This window comes from Pieris rapae, chromosome 4, assembly GCF_905147795.1.
Source record: "Pieris rapae chromosome 4, ilPieRapa1.1, whole genome shotgun sequence".
Lineage (NCBI taxonomy): Eukaryota > Metazoa > Arthropoda > Insecta > Lepidoptera > Pieridae > Pieris > Pieris rapae.
In genome coordinates, this window is record NC_059512.1 from 7650902 (window position 1) to 7667097 (window position 16196).

Consider the following 16196-nt stretch of genomic DNA (forward strand, 5'->3'; position numbering starts at 1 on the left):
ACAAGTTTGATATGTATAATAAAACCATTTTGTTCAGTCGTTTAGTGTCATGAATTAATACTTAAATTTTCTTAGGTATTTCTATATCACTGTATTTTAGATTTTTTTCATTAGAGTCACCTTGCCAGAGCCTTCTGCTTCCGTATTTATCGTTTATAAATTTTTGTGACAATGTTATTCGTTTTGTTGGAGACAACTTGTTTAAAGATTTCTGGTCGTATTTCTCATTTTTCGTAATTTGGGATAGAGATATGAACTCTTGGACATTAATCTCATTTTCTTCTTCGTTTCCGTTTTTAGATTGATCTTGTGAGTTGTGTTTACTTCTCCAATACGATTGACTGAGTGAATTTCTTGGTCTAAAACTAGCTTCCGAGATTTTATCAGACCTTGTCGGTGGACTTGGAGACCGACTATCATCACTAGACTGAGATAAGTACTGCCTTTGTGATTTATGTTTGTGACGCAATTTTCGCTTTTGCGTATAAAATGGATCCTTTTCACTCTGTTTTTTATACTGGGCTTGTGGTCTGTTTGCACCCCATTTTGGACGGTTTTCTATATCTTTTTTATATCTTTCCTCAGATCTTAACCGTTTGTCTTTCTTTAAAGTATTTCTATTGACTTCTAGCGGTGCGTTTTCATCAATGTTAGAATATTCTTTATCCACAAACCTCTCATTATCATTTATAAACCTAGTTTCATCATTATTGCTCTTAGGCAATTCGTCAGTTTGTGTTGCAACATCTTTAGTTCTCAGTTCGCGATATTTTCGAGGAGTTAACACTTTTCCAACATCCGAGCTTTCACCTGAGTTTACAGAGACGTTACAATAATTATTATTCAGGTAGTGTGGTACTAAAACAGCTAGTTGTATTGTGTTTTGTTGGCCGCTTAAAATTTCACCAGAGCCGGCTATGCCAATTGGGACTATATTAACTTGGCTATCGGCCAATTTAAGTGGGGGAACATTGTGAATAAATAAATTTAAATTTCCATTTGTTATGGGTCGCGGTGAGTTGTAGGTAGACGCAGGTTGCGATGCATTATCTTTCTTTAGGCTGTGTGCGGAGTGAATATCATATGTTCGGCTAGATTTGGTTGGGCTGACGACTTTCAAAGGGCTGGAAGACCTTAGAGATTCACAACATGTTTTACTGCTTTCCGCAATATTTATATTGTCTTTGCAAGGGGCTGTAGCTTGTTTTATACAGTTAAATCTTTTGTCTTTTTCTTGCTTCGCCTTCTTCTCTGCATCTTCTAGTGCTCTTTTCAACGCGTCTAATTTTCGTTGTTCCAGTTTTTGGCGCTCTTCATTTCGTCTTTTCTCTTCTTCTATTCTTATTCTGTCTTCTTCTTGCTGTCTTTTTATTCTCAGTTCTTCAAGTCGTTCTTCCCTTAATCTTTGTTCTTTTTCTTCTTGCTTACGCTTCTCACGTTCCTCTAATTGATTTAGGATAACATTTTGTAATTCTAATGCTTTTAACCTCTTTGTTTCTCTTTCTGCTTTGATTTCCGGCTCTATTGGAACATTTTGTCCTCTGAGATATGATCTAAAAACAAGGTGGTGTTATTTAAATATCATCGTTAAAATGAGTTTTAAAATAAAATTCTTTCATGTTGATATATGTATGCGAATGTGTTACCTTCCTTCATCACTCCCATTGTAGGAGGATTTATCATAATCTAAGCCTGAATTAACAGAGCTTCTTTGGTCGATAGCTAATACATCGGATGAATTATCTATCATATTATTAAGTCCGCGTTCTACCCAAGCCGGGGTACTTTTATTTTGATTTGGCATCTATAATAAGAAATAAAACGTGAAACGTGAAGTGACAATAAATTAAACTATAAAATCTGTAAACTCTATATTGCGCACGGTTGCGAAAGGATTGCGCACTTGATAGCGTTATACAATGTTGTCTTTAGATGACAACATAAAACTTTGACTTTCGTTTGTAAGAGAACCTAGTTGGGTATCTATTAGGTGGTATACCTGTGGCAGCCTAGCGGTGGGTAAGGTGGGTTCCCAGAGGCGACCTGTCGCGACCCCGCGATCACCCCAACGCGGTCGGCCTTCCTCGGCACCAGAACTGCGCGCTGACCAAGCTCCATCTCCCATACTTGTATGTTCAGTCGTTATCCTTTTGCTATAAAGGAAAATTTTGTGATTCTTTTCCACGTTAACTAAGGATATTATTTTTTTATTACATGCGTGGTACAATTGAAATCTCTAACTCCCTCTCAATTAATATAATATAATATTACAATATGATAAATTTTTTTACGATAAGAATAATAAGTATGTTTAGGAAAGTAACCATGGTATTTGAAGCCTATAAACCAGACGTGGGAGTACTTACCCTACTTTGACCTCTTTGTAAATGCCTACCTATTAGATTTGTCTTCCTGTTGCCACGCTACTACTACATCCGAATTGAGGTTACGTGTTCCATTAGTTCTTGGATGCATAGGATTAACTGTCTCACTCCCGTATCCTGAAGTATCACCTTCTGGATCCTCGTCGTAGAAGGAGAATCTTTTCGCACTAGTAATATTTCTGTTAAGAATTTCTTTTGTTCTCTTGTCGCTGGTTTTGTTTAAGTCTATGTTGTGAATTGGCGGTAGACTAGGACTTCTTTGCCTTTGGATGGGTTCTGCATATTCACATGACTGTTTATGCAAATCCAAAGAACTGGCGAATTGGTTACGTACTGTTAAGCGGTTTGTGTAACGCTCACCGGAACCCCAGGGTAAGTAGAGATGTGACATCTCTTCTGAAACGGGAATATCAATGTTAGTGTTTACATTATTGAAATAAATAAAAACGGGTTATCGAGAATGACTCCACTACCTCCCATGACTGAAGCCGAATTATAATGAGGTACCTACAGATTTCGTTAAAGAAAAATGTTAAAAATTCCCCTTTACCCCATTAGTAGAGGGTTTTCAGTTTTGTCGATAACGCATGTCGAACCACAATCGGTCATGCACGCTACATCGTAGAATATAATAGCTATGCTACTACAGTCTGAAATAGCATAAATTTGAAATTCCAAGTATTTTATCAACGCCGGTCAACGTCTACGTCCTACTTAATTTGATCGAATAATTTGTTTGTTACAATTTTTCTGCTGGGGAAATATAAACAGCCGACTCAAGCTTGGTCTAATTTTAATTTATATATAAATATAATATGTTTGTATAATTTACATACTTGCTACAGATTGTTTAAAGACAAATTATCGTATTTAGTATGAAGAGAACATTACAGACGCAGAAATCTGTCCTCCACATGCCCGATTAAGGGCTAACGGGACTTCAAACCAACAATATACCTAATATCAAAATGTCTATGTCGGTAATCAATTGATGTTTGATTTCCTGACGAATGACAATGAAAACTTCCGTTGCCTAATAATACTTGATTCTACTGCCTATTCACAAAACACAATGTAGCTACTGACGGTGACCACATCGTTTTAACTTCCTATAAAAGATTAAATACTTTTAAAAACCTATAAGAATAGGTATTATAAGCATTACCTCTTTATGGTACAGATAGAGCCTAGTAACATAAACCCGGTTATCGGTTTAGTTTTGATTGTCTTTAAAGTGAATACTAAATCGTGTGTATGTATTTTCTAGTATATAAACTTACGTATTAAAGACTTACTCCATCCATAAGTCATTATTAACGTTCGTTTTTTCAACTGTTATTTTTTAATCAATACAGGTAGTGCTCATACTTCCCAATATTTAATAGGATTTGAAAAGCAAACTCATCTGCGGACAATTACAAGTCACATTTTTGCGGGTTTCATCTACGTTATAAAATTAGCATATTTAGATCTTTTTTAAAATACATACATATTTCATAAACAATATCTAAGTATAAAGATTGCACAATATGTGAAATCTATATATAAACCATATTCGTTTCAATTTTTTTCAGACGCCCGAATAATCAATACATACAATGAATGTCCCAGACATTTAGACCATCAAGGTTAAAATTGAAAGCATTGACCGCACAGCCTTCACAAAAGTCAATATTTAGGAAGTCTAGTTAGGATTTTTTATGAGGTCGCTTAATTAATTTAGCGTTGAATATTTTTAGATAGTTTAAGTAAGTAACATTGTACTATAAACAATTTACTTTTGCGAGGTTGCATATTCCATACTATTTTTTTATAAAAGTCATAAAAGTAGTTACAATTAGTTTGTTTGTATAAAGACTGTCCAGTTGTTGCCCGCTATATTTTTGATTTCATTGTCCTTTCTTGCGTAAGGCCGCTGGTTTTCTTTTACCCAAACGGCCTTCCAATATTGTTCATATTCTATGTCTAACGGATAATGATAAATTAGCTTATCTCGAATAACCGATCTAGATTTATTTTTTCAGTGCAGGCTTCTGTAATCTGATAAAATTATTATACCACGAGGAAACGAATGAGGGATATCTGGCAGGAAAGTAATGGCGGCAGTTGTAATGTTATGTTTTCACTGGATTTCAAAATTAGTCTTCAGAGATTATTGTCTGTATTAAATTTTGCATTACGTAAAGAATTCATCGTACCGTTAACATAATATAACAAAAACACTACGGTCAGTGATTATAAGCGCACGAGAGCGTTGCAATAAAATATGCCATTATACGGGCCTCGTTATACGATCTTGCAAATTCTACTTATCATTAAATGTTGGTCTAATTTAAAATTAATTGCTAAGCGCGTATTGGCGCCATAATATTACAATGAACAGTGTTATGATTTAATCACGATCGCGTCTTTATGCTCAAATAGCGTATATATTTTTTTTTGGCTTTAGCCTAACTTGCATTCAAGTCTTAGTTCATGCGAACATAGAGATTAACCTGGGCCATATGTACCATTTTTAAATTGGATCCTATTCTACAGAAACGAAAGATTATAAGAATAATTCTGAAGTTCTTCAATATTTACACCTATATTCTAGCAAACAAAAGATATATATTTATATATTTGTTACTTAAATAAATTACACTCATAAAAAATAAACAATTTTTTTTTCAGACTTTTAAAACGTAACGTATGACACAATACCCAAATTGTAGGGATTGGATAAAGGAGAGCATTTTTTCCTTACGGATTAGATAAGAGTTTGTAATGAAGGCGAAATTACCTGATGTGATGCTGCTAGCGTGAAGTAGCACTCACCTCTCTCTCGCGCCCACTGCTGTTTCTTCTGCTGGACTAGCGACACCGGCTTGCTGACTGACAACATCGCACTTCACCATACATTACACTTTCTAATGCCCCGTATTGCACACGTTTCCTCCAACCGCAGTGGAGTTACGGTGCACCGGCAAATGTGCGCTCCAGAGTGATTTTTAAAAACGGACTCTCGCGCATCGACGGTCGCACGTCGCGGTTCGTTTCGCGCGTGCATTCATTGTCCGTAGTTGCTGTTTGGATGCACTTGCATTCAAATTCCTATAAAATTACATTTTTTACGATAGAACTCAGTTTCAATTTGGCGTTGAAATTACAATATAGCGTCGGTACCAACTAGCAAGTTGTATGAGAACCGCGCCGTACTAAACATTAGACGCTATGCGTGCGAATACAATAATTTCAGTTCATTGTTTCAGCATGTCACGTAAAGTTGAACGAAAGCCTCGGAAAAGCCGCTGGTCGATATGGTAGTCATAGAAACGTCTGTTTTCACGTGCTTGTAAGGAAGTGTGGCTTTTTTCTCATTTGCATTTAGGCCACCATGTCTTGACAAGTAAATTGTTATAAAATATTAATTTAACCTACTAACATAGCGTGTTGGCACGGTCTTTTCAAGTAGTACATCTGTTTACTAATGATATAGTAAATCATTTTAGACGGTTCGGTAGAAAGCATTAAATTAAATGATTGTACTCACTATCATGTGCGATATGATTTTTAATTACAAGACGGATGAAAGTGCGTTAATTATAATCAGTTAGATATAATTTATAGATAGGTATTTAGTAGATAATTGGTATACAGTTTTTAGAATAGCGAACCTAAGCACAATCTTTTCACTGTAGGTTGTATATACTAGAAAGTTATATGTAATTTTAACTTGTTCCAAAACAGTGAATGGTAACTAATTTTTGCAATGGTTTCACTTAGAAAACAAATTTATAACTTGAAAGTGATCTAGAGGCTTATAACGGGGTTACACGCTTTTAAGATATTGCGTGTATTCATGCATTTAACGCCGTATGCTATTAGGTATGAAACATACGATGCAACATATAGGTACCAGAAAAATATAAAGATACGTGCACGTGAACTATGGCATTCTACATTAGGTACAAACTACGTCCGCCCTTATGTAGCTTATAGCAAGTATTCCTAAAATTACATAAGTACCAAGGTTTATTTATTTTGCATCTCGTTCACCTAAGATCTGTGACAGCCCATTAGGAACTGTAAGTCCGAATAACTGTATTGTGAGCATGTTCACGGATGTAATTATTATTGAAATGTATTCTGATAAGTTAAATCTTGTTTAGTAACGCAGAGATACTCAGAATTTCTTCTTCTTCTTCAAGTGCCACTCCATTACTGGAGGTTGGCCGTCAGTTCTCTGAACCGCGTCTTGTCCTGCGCCAGATGCAGCAACCCCTCCGCACTCGCAATACCTGTCCACTCCCTGACGTTGCGAAGCCATGACTTCTTCCTTCGACCAACACGCCGTTATCCCTGGATTTTACCCATTATTATTAGTTGAAGGAGGTGGTAGCGGTCATGGCGCAACACGTGGCCCAGGTACGCAACTTTTCGCTGCTTTATGTTCCGCATAAGTTTTTGCCCCATTCCAACTCGTCTCAGAACCTCCTCGTTAGTGACCTTCTGGATCCAGCTGTTACGAAGCATGCGACGATAGCACCGCTTCTAAGCGCCGGCGGGTATCTTATTTAATTGTCCAAGCTTCACAGCCGTATAGAACAATTGGCCATGTTACAAAGGAGAACTCTGACTCGGAGTTTAATGGTCAAGTGACGGCAGCACAAAACTTTCTGCATTTTTTTGAAAGATCCTCGGGCAATATCAATTCTCAGAATTTGCTGTATTTTAAATACCGATTTTTACACCATTAAATAATATTTAGCATAGTGTATGTTGAAAGGCTTAATTTCGATGCTATAGCTTGACTTATTTAAAAAAAAAAGGAATGAAGAATTTGATAATTAAAACAATATATGAGTTCACTTATTCTTTATTTCCTTACAAATAATACTAGCAATAAAATTAGAAGGCGTAGCGAGTTCTAATATCTTCAAGTTTCTTTGACACCTCGGCGGGAGTCCTTTCGAGGTCGCCGGCGATCGCCTTTTGTTTAGACGCCTCCAGAGAATTAAATTGTTCACACAAGTCTCCGTCAATCACATTCTAAAATAAAACAAACACAATAATTTTAGATTTTTTGTTATGTATACATCTGATACTGTTGAAACAAATAAATGGCCAAAATAAAGTGCAACAAGTTAAATAGACTCGAAACATTTGATAATCAAATATTTATATTTTTTTGTTCGTGTCCTTGATAGGTAAGAGTTTACAGACTACTAAAACCATTATATTAAAGATCTACGTTATTTTTTTAAATAGTTAATAATGAAAATAATTATGTACTTCGCATTTAACTAAGCTTACGAAACTATACACCATGTTCATATTTTTATACTTAAATTTCAAAAGTGGTAAACGTTACAAAAGCGATGTTGTATGAAAACGTTTCCGTTATTACGAGACTAAATTTAGGCTAATGCAAAATTTATTATACTTTGGTTGGTTTTTTTTTAACCGTGTGCTTATATAGCGGTAAATAAAGAATACAATAATTCTAATAGAATTTCGCGAATGTTTTTTTAAAGTTACTTTGTTTGTGCCACTACTAGGGAGGTGAAACACTCCACATCCCACTCTCGGGCGCATGCGTTCGTGGGCGATAGGCGGCGACGACACAACGCCGACGCACGCAAACCGCGCCACGACGCTTGCTATACCAACGCTCTAACACATACCGGCCACGGGACTGGCTTGCTGACTTAAGCGTTGGATATTTCATTTATTTATCATGAAGAGAAATAACCAATTTGGCTTAGACAGCAATGAAAAAATCTCTAGCAGTACAAATATGAGAAACATTGTTTTGAGAAATAAAATTTTAACTACACAAATAGCGGTCGTAAGGAATATGTAAAAATCCTCAATTCCTATGTTTTCTTGCCATAATATTATTACAAATCTATTATACTAAATAAGAAAATATGTTAATTATACAAACCAACCTTAACTGGATAGTAGTAGCTCCTAAACGACAAATGATCTCTGCCACACAGAGGGGAATTTTCACTTCTCATATGCATTTCCAAGTGTTGGAAGAAATCGTGGTCTTCCCTTGAAGTGAAAGGTAAGAGGACTCCCAGAGATCCACTCAAAGTAGCATACAATAGAGCCTCTGAACCTCCAGGAATGAGGGTAGCTCTATGCAGGGAAGTTATAGTCTCTCCAACATGGAAATTTGCCACCATATCTCCCTTTTGAGATGCTCCATTCAATAAACCTAAAAAGTTGTTATTATTAAAAGATGTTATATTACAAGTTGTGACAACACATGTCAGTAAATACTTCAGATATTAAAAATAATCATATGTGATCATTAGTCTAGCATGTGTGAATTTTAGTGTTATCATCATGTCAACTGAGCAAATTCTACGACTGCATTTTTTAACTTAGTTATTTTACTATTCTACTAAATATTCTTTTACTTTTTTTTAATTTACTGCAGATTGCTTTTAAAAATCATAGGCAGTCTCTGTGACCAAAAATTACAAGTAAACAAATTTTTTTATCAAATTGTTCTAATTACCTCTATCCCAAAGAGCCTTATTTCCAGTAGGATCCTCATCGACATCATCAGTGACAGAGTGCGGCAAACGCATAATAGCAACATTCCCAAACTTATCCGACATTGCTACTGTGTCATAATCGAGGATACATGTATTAGTTATCCATCTAGGATTTGTATCATCCGCAAATATGATTAATTGGTTCTCCCTTTTCTTGTATTTTACACAGAATATGGATTCTTGCACATCCGATACAAATATTCTTTGCCTATTAGTTTTAATGTCTACAATTAGGTTAGGAATGTGTCTGTTTTCGCATTTTCTGAGAAGTTTCCGCCGACCAATGTCGTATAAACGAAGCATTCGACCTACTCCAGCTATTAGCCGTCCATTGAAGGCAGCCAATGCTCCGGGGTATTCGTCTACTGGAGTTTTATGAACCAATTCTAATTTACCTGTATTATATATCTGAAAAAATATATTTTATTTGTAATTCATGTTTATTGTATAATGAATTGTAGTAGCAAAGTTAATTGACCACCTCAAAAAATTACCTTATAAACATCAAGGCTGCCCTCATTACAACTTCTAGGAGACAGCACCATATCCTTGGCGACTCCAACAACCAAATGCGGAACTGCGTGTTCTCCGTGTACGGCCCAACGCACAATACACACGGACACGGCGGCTTCGTTCTGTTCCAGCTGCACTTTGCACAAGGTGCTGGCCTCGCCGCTGCTCATGTCCACTACGCGGATTTGTGACGCCCACATGCCTGAAAGGAAATGTCCAATACTCAGCAATGTTCCAAAAAGACGTTTGTCTAATAATGTTTATTTAAGAATGTATCTATTGCTTGAATCAAATGATTAACAGAAATCATTTGGGATTAATGCAAAGAGTTAATGTCGCCACAATCGATTAGAGTCGGTTTGCTTTATGCATACTGCTCTTGCCCAGAGAATGTGGCAAAGTGTATAAGAATTTCGAGATATTAATGTATAACAATATAAAGGAAAAATAATTTAATAAATTAATATTTACCTGCACCAGCTTTGGGTGAAGAAAATATATTTTCCGGCAGAATGTCAGACAAAAAAGCGTCCGCCATTTCGTTGGCCAATTGTTGTTCTTCTGGCCCGCCTCCTGCGGCAGCCTCACGCATCTCTTGTGCCATTTGTACTCTGAAATAAACAATCATGTTTAAAAATCTTCATAATTATGGCATATATTTTTATATAATTTAATAAAATCAGTACTGCAGGAGTTTCCACAATTAATTCAGTTACATGTGTAGTTTTATCATCAGATGAAATAAATATAAAGATTTTTAATTAGTTTCTTTTCATTTTATTTTAAAAGTCCAGTTTATATTAAACTCAATAATATAATTTTTCCAATAATATTACCTTCTCTGTTTTTTCATTTCTTCTGTATAAGAATTATGATCAGTCTCCAAAATAATAATGTGATTGGTGTCTCCATTAATCAAAAATTTCCGTGGAGTATATTCCAGTGGGACATAATTTTGATTAAAGACAGCTCCCAACTTTTCTAGAGCCAAAATTCTTAATGTGTTTGATGAGATAGCGACGATACCCTCAGTACATTGTTCTGTAAACAATTAAGACAGCTTATATATAGAAATATGACAAAGAAACACTTTTTATGATTGGCGTAAAACACGATGCAAATAGACTTTACAATGAAAAAAGTTGTTTAGTTTGTCCACGGCATGGTTTTGCCACCTTCACGGCCTAAGCGGCTCCAGTTAGGCTATGGAATATGCCGAGTCCCGCACTCGACTGCAAGCAGGAGTTTGGATATGCTCTACGACGTTGTGGTTAACTCACTGTATAGGACAGCTACGTACCACTCTCACTGCACGCAGCCCGAAAGCCGCGTACAGCAAACACGTCGAATTATTTATAAAAAATTATAATATACATAACCTATGCTACAAACAATACGTAGAAATTATTTCTAATTTTTGGTTTGGTTTACCTGAACTGAAACCGGCAGCATATTCCAGACATTCATAGGATAATGGTGTAAGGTGGAATCTGTTTTGATACTGGTATCCAAGCCATGTCCTAGATGATACGGCTAGGACTGCTTCAGCCGATTGCACTCGAACTTTGAACAACTTCACAGGCCGAGATCCCAAATACCTTGACAAGAAAATTCCATGTTAAGAAATGTTTATTACTGAATTTGCATTTATGTATGTCTTTAAAGTCTCTCAGCTCTGGTTAATGTAATCTTCATTTTTATCAGTTGATAAAGGAGCGATAAAGGTTTGTCATCATTGAGGGTTCATGTTTGTCGTATGTAGTCTTTAGAAATAAACTATCATCCAAAATAGAACATTAAAAAAACTATAATCCATACCTTGTCCTAGTGTCTGCTAAATCTCCACTGACGGAGTCTAAGGTTGTCCTTAATAGTACACCATTGCTAAGACCAATATTCAAGTGTAATGCAGATTTAGCGCCAGACTCAAATGGTTGATCAACAATACACAAAGATTCTGGACTTGCGGGTAAGGCCTGCATAGATCTGGGCGAAAGGCAGTCCTAAAAGAAAATATTAAAATGTAGTGATTTTATATTAGGTATTACTTTTGGTTCATTTATTTGATATATTCAGATATGTTTAAGAATAACGCATTTTAAGGGCGATGTAATCACATAAATTCAGTGGTGTCCTAATGTCATCATAATAAATCACATTTATTGCATTTAAAATAAAAGTACATATTGATACTTACAGCTGGATCTAATGAAATAATTCTAACAGTGTTGTCAGTAAGTCCCACTGCTAAGAACCAGGCTCTCTGTTCGCCTGTTGCAACAGATCCTAGGGCCATGCAGGATACATCGGATGATAACTTCTTTCTCTCCGTATATTCATTAAGTTGGCCAGTCTAAAAATATACAAAAGATTTAATACATTTAATAGTTATCGATTTATTTAACTTTATTCTCAGATACTCAAATTCTGTATGAAATCAATTTAAAATGGTTTGTCCACGGCATGGTTTTGCCACCTTCACGGCCTGAGCGGCTCCAGTTAGGCTATGGAATATGCCGAGTCCCGCACTCGACTGCAAGCAGGAGTTTGGATATGCTCTACGACGTTGTGGTTAACTCACTGTATAGGACAGCTACGTACCACTCTCACTGCACGCAGCCCGAAAGCCGCCTACAGCAAACACGTCGATAGTACAAAAACTATTTCAATATGAATTATGCAAATACTAAATACTTACAGGGTCCATTTCAAAGTAAACCAGTTCCCCACCAGTCAATGCAATTACGACTTGGCGTTGGTTAACAGCGCATTTAACTATAGATTTCTTTCCCGGCGCTTTCCATTCATTAACTCTTTTATCCGCGCGAATGTGTCTTATACCATCTGGGTAAACTTGGACTAAAGCGTCGCTGCCGAGAGCGTGACAACTGAGCGTTGGAGTAGTTCCCAGGAAACCGGAATCGGTAACTTCTTCAACAGTCTCGCCGATAGAGAGCACAAGTGTGGCGTTTACGAACGACACAATGATGTAAGAATCATAATCATCTGTAACCAAAAGAGAAATACAAATAGGACAAGGAAATGTGCCCCAATTGTGAATAAAAAAATCCTCTTGTTGCCAGGCTCCACGGAAGAAACAAGTCCCCGATGCCTACCTTTGTTTTTGAGGAAACCATCTCATTCCTTCAACGGCCGATAGCAGATTCTGAAAATAAAAACCACTGGTGTTTATGTATAACAAACAACCAGGGTTTTATTAGTAACTTGTTGATAATAAGGAGCGTTCATAGATGGTTAGGGGTAGCGTCAGATCATGTCAGTAACACGGACCAAATTTTTATAATCATTAGCTCCTATTGTTGCCAGTAGATTGAAAATCCTCTATGTTTAGTTCTTTTTGATGTCTATATTATTACAGCCTTAATTTTTAGAAAGTTTAAGTAGTTTACCATCTTTATGTCTTCGCACGGTCCATACTGCATTTGGGGACCCTGGTAGTTCTGAAACAGCCATCTCGGCCACCTCAAGACCATGTCTTAACGCTCTTATAGAAGATCTTGGGCCACGACCACATGCTAAATACACCTGGGGTGTATCTTCACCAGTTAAATCCGCCACTTGACAAGCTGCAACAATTAATTTTTTATTAATAAAGTAATACAAATATATTAATAAACAACTTATTTCATGTTACCTCAGATAAAATATTTATTTTTTCGTCAATGTATTTCAGATGAAACACGGAACAAAGGTTGACATCATTGTAAAATAATATTGCAAGTTTTAGCCAAAAGATTAAGAAATCAGAAACTTGTTTTACTTTCTTACCTAGAATGGGCGAAAGGGAGTCCAATTCATCAACTAGTACCAAATTTCTCAGAGGTCTTGGTGCAAAGAAGAATGTGTCACCCTCTTCTAAAGGCATAGCAGAACTAAACTCCGGCTCATCATCTTCATCTCCCAAGTGTGCAATTTGATATAAGTAACTGTAAAGAACAAAACCATTGAAGTTACATGTTTATTTTCACTATGTAATGTATGATAGAAATTCCCATTTAATATGCTATATAATATTAAGGTCTATGTATATCTCACATCAGTGTGCACTCACCCCATAAGAAGGGAAGGACCTTGGTTCTGAGATAGTTTATATAGCATGTTTATTAATTTTGAATCATAAGGATGGCCTTATGACTCAAGATAACATGCCGTACACTATACTCGGCCAGTTTATTATTGATAAGCAAGTGACTGATTAAAATACTCACTGGTTTCCAAATTCACAAGCAACAAAAAGAAATCCTGTCTTCAAAACACACATAGATGTTGCAACAGGTACTGTGTCAAAGTATTTTAGTTTAATTTCAGTTACCATGTCCTCATCAGTTTCTATTGTGATTTTAAATATATCTCCTTGTTCTGTTTGTGCAAGGAAAAAGAACATGGATTTGGTTTTATGAGTGGCAGAGCAGACAAAAATCATTCCCCGTTCTGGGTCATCCAAGTCATTCCTGCGTCGGGGGATAGGACATCTGATGTCATGTTGGTCTCCTAAGTTTTTGTAAGTTAAATAGTTTTCTGAACAAATCAATACTCCTGAAGGTCCATCATTACCGCCAGGCACAGTTATAAGGAAGTTAGCATGCTCTTCCAATGGCTCTGAATATTTACGAACAACATGGTTTAAACCCAAATCAAGTTCATAAAATGTAAGTGTCTGTTGCGTTTTCTGTGCTGCTTCACCTAAAAAGAAGTATTTATTAAGTCCAGTTAATACATTTTTTTGAGATAAATTTTTATGAGAGTATCATACAAAGAGGATTTGGCGTCACTGCCAGTCGGAAACACGGACCTCTAATAATCATTTAATATAACTATACTTTTATCTTATATCTCTCACACAAAAGATACAAGAAGTTTACAAAGAAATATAAGTTTAAATACCTGTGGGATCAGAGTCTGCTTCTTCATAATCAATTTCCAAACAGGCAAACATAGGATTTTCAAAGCCCACATCAACACCAACCATGTGATATACCAAAGTGTTAGATTTATGTGCCTCTAGTGGAGATGAAATAGTCAGACGAGCTTCTGCATCTCTATTCAAAATATAAACTAACTTTTGCTTCTCCGTTGCACCTACATTAAAATAATAAAGAAGCAATTATACTATGTGTATTTAATACAAATATGTGATGGTTAAAATATATTAAAATAATATTAATTACCTATCATTACTGCTCTCCCTTTAGGATCAATTGCTAAATACTGTCCTGGAACAATTCTCCTACAACCAGATTTACCAAATGTTTCTTGATGTACTTTTTCTAAAATATTTTTAGCTGGTATGTACTCTAATATAACAATCCTTCCAGAATCTGATCCAACTACAATGTAATCTAAAAACAGAAAAAGGATGAGTAATATCCTCTCACTATGGAGATATAAATACATATTGGCATTAGAAATATTTGTTCCATTACATGATACATCCCAGCAATTAGTGAAATTGCAAAGTGCGACGTGATGGTTATTATCTATGCATCTAGTTATACCACACGCCATTAGAAATAAAAGGCCATGGAGCAAGACAATGCAATACAGGAGGTTAGGTACCGGCCGGCATTGAAAACCCACGTGGTGGTAAAATTTTTACCTTTTGTACCGCCCGTCAATCTAAATGCCATCATGGATCGAATAATGCCGAATATTTCAACTTTCATCAAAGTATACACTTTTCCAGTGTTTGGGTCAGGACGCAAGAGTTCCAGTATCTTCCCACGCGATATGGCTATCTCTTGCTGCTTGGTGCCAGAGAAATTCCCATGTACGGCATGGGTAATGGCCGAGGAGCCCTGCAGCGTCAGATTGTACAAGAACATCCTAAACCGGTGTTATCCAACCTGAAATAAGTATACGAGTATGAGCTAGGCGTAGTCTAACCCGGAAACGGCCTAATATATTAAAAAGTCGCAATGTAACGCTCGTAACTAACGAAAGCAGAATAGATTTGTGCTTTTGAATGGGTGAGCATAGTTTTATTTAGCACCTTTTAAACGACCACTATAGATATCATATCTATCGTGGAGATACCCAGTGCAGTTTAGAAATAGGGTTATTAAATTGACAAATATATTACTATAAATTATATTTTAACATACCTTATAGGAAGAAATCACCGATCGCCGCAATGCGGCTAGATAATTATCCCAAACCTCACTTTGGCCAACGACAAGGCCCAAAATGGCCGACAGCAAATAATGTGACGCGAAACTGAATTCATCTCAACCCCGCGCAATGGAACTAACCAATCAAAATAGAGCAGTAATAGAAATGGCGCTGACTTTTATAACTTTAGGGTTACCATGTGTAATAAAAAAATAAATAAATCGCAGAACTTTTACTTTTGTATATGAACACAAGAGGGCACTTTTTTAAAACATGTGACGATTTAGCTTCGCTACTTGATAATAGATGACACTTAATAGAAACTAAAAGGCTATCTTACGAATGTTTTGTTAAACTATTCTGATCATACTTCTGCAAGGTGGCACTAGTAATCATTTTTTATGTACCCACTTATATATATTTTATTGGTATTTCGTCCACATAATAAATGTATATTTTAATGAATAAGATGATGCTTGTCGCAGCTAAAGCGTCATTTTATTTAAATATTTATTATTTTATTTAAATATATGTTTTTTTTTATAATTTTTGAAATCTTAAATGAAATTTGCCTCATAAAATTCCCCGTACCAAAATTGTAAAATATAATAAAACC

General features: G+C 35.9%; 2 protein-coding genes across 4 annotated transcripts; both read right to left on the reverse strand.

The window, feature by feature from the left end:
- Positions 1 to 42: 42 nt before the first annotated feature.
- On the reverse strand, positions 43 to 5460 carry LOC111003104 (myb-like protein X). Of its 2 annotated transcripts, none has more exons than XM_022273466.2 (5): positions 5202 to 5460; positions 2396 to 2780; positions 2000 to 2153; positions 1647 to 1804; positions 43 to 1553 (listed from the first exon to the last, which is right to left on the reverse strand). In XM_022273466.2, exons 1-5 carry the CDS (start codon positions 5266 to 5268, stop codon positions 62 to 64), a joined length of 2256 nt encoding a protein of 751 aa, XP_022129158.2. In that variant the 5' UTR covers positions 5269 to 5460; the 3' UTR covers positions 43 to 61. The 2 variants fall into 2 exon arrangements, with proteins under 2 accessions (XP_022129158.2, XP_022129159.2); XM_022273467.2 differs by having other exon boundaries at positions 5167 to 5285.
- Positions 5461 to 7226: 1766 nt separating this feature from the next.
- Positions 7227 to 15723, reverse strand: LOC111003102 (splicing factor 3B subunit 3). 2 transcript variants are annotated; one of them, XM_022273463.2, is made up of 17 exons: positions 15574 to 15723; positions 15069 to 15315; positions 14641 to 14811; positions 14357 to 14551; positions 13681 to 14155; positions 13241 to 13398; positions 12862 to 13038; positions 12150 to 12457; positions 11649 to 11804; positions 11270 to 11454; positions 10883 to 11049; positions 10288 to 10492; positions 9923 to 10062; positions 9433 to 9653; positions 8899 to 9346; positions 8318 to 8592; positions 7227 to 7415 (listed from the first exon to the last, which is right to left on the reverse strand). In XM_022273463.2, the coding sequence occupies exons 2-17, from the start codon at positions 15292 to 15294 to the stop codon at positions 7275 to 7277; spliced, it is 3648 nt and encodes a 1215-aa protein (XP_022129155.2). In that variant the 5' UTR covers positions 15295 to 15315; positions 15574 to 15723; the 3' UTR covers positions 7227 to 7274. The 2 variants fall into 2 exon arrangements, with proteins under 2 accessions (XP_022129155.2, XP_022129157.1); XM_022273465.2 differs by lacking the exons at positions 7227 to 7415; positions 8318 to 8592; positions 8899 to 9346; ... (4 more) ...; positions 11270 to 11454; positions 11649 to 11804 and adding an exon at positions 12568 to 12617 and having other exon boundaries at positions 12321 to 12457.
- Between the last annotated feature and the right edge of the window lie 473 nt (positions 15724 to 16196).

What these genes read in the sequence shown, in the direction of transcription:
- LOC111003102 (XM_022273463.2), bottom strand. Translation starts at nt 15,294, where the DNA reads ATGTTCTTGTACAATCTGACGCTGCAGGGCTCCTCGGCCATTACCCAT. An exon ending in CTCCCTTTCGCCCATTCTAG is followed by an intron (nt 13,039 to 13,240) that starts GTAAGAAAGTAA and finishes TAATTGTTGCAG; the next exon opens with CTTGTCAAGTGGCGGATTTA. An exon ending in TAAGGCTCTTTGGGATAGAG is followed by an intron (nt 8,593 to 8,898) that starts GTAATTAGAACA and finishes ACAACTTTTTAG; the next exon opens with GTTTATTGAATGGAGCATCT.
- LOC111003104 (XM_022273466.2), bottom strand. Translation starts at nt 5,268, where the DNA reads ATGTTGTCAGTCAGCAAGCCGGTGTCGCTAGTCCAGCAGAAGAAACAG. An exon ending in GCAGTGGGCGCGAGAGAGAG is followed by an intron (nt 2,781 to 5,201) that starts GTGAGTGCTACT and finishes TTCCCGTTTCAG; the next exon opens with AAGAGATGTCACATCTCTAC. An exon ending in CAGGAAGACAAATCTAATAG is followed by an intron (nt 2,154 to 2,395) that starts GTAGGCATTTAC and finishes TTTCCTTTATAG; the next exon opens with CAAAAGGATAACGACTGAAC.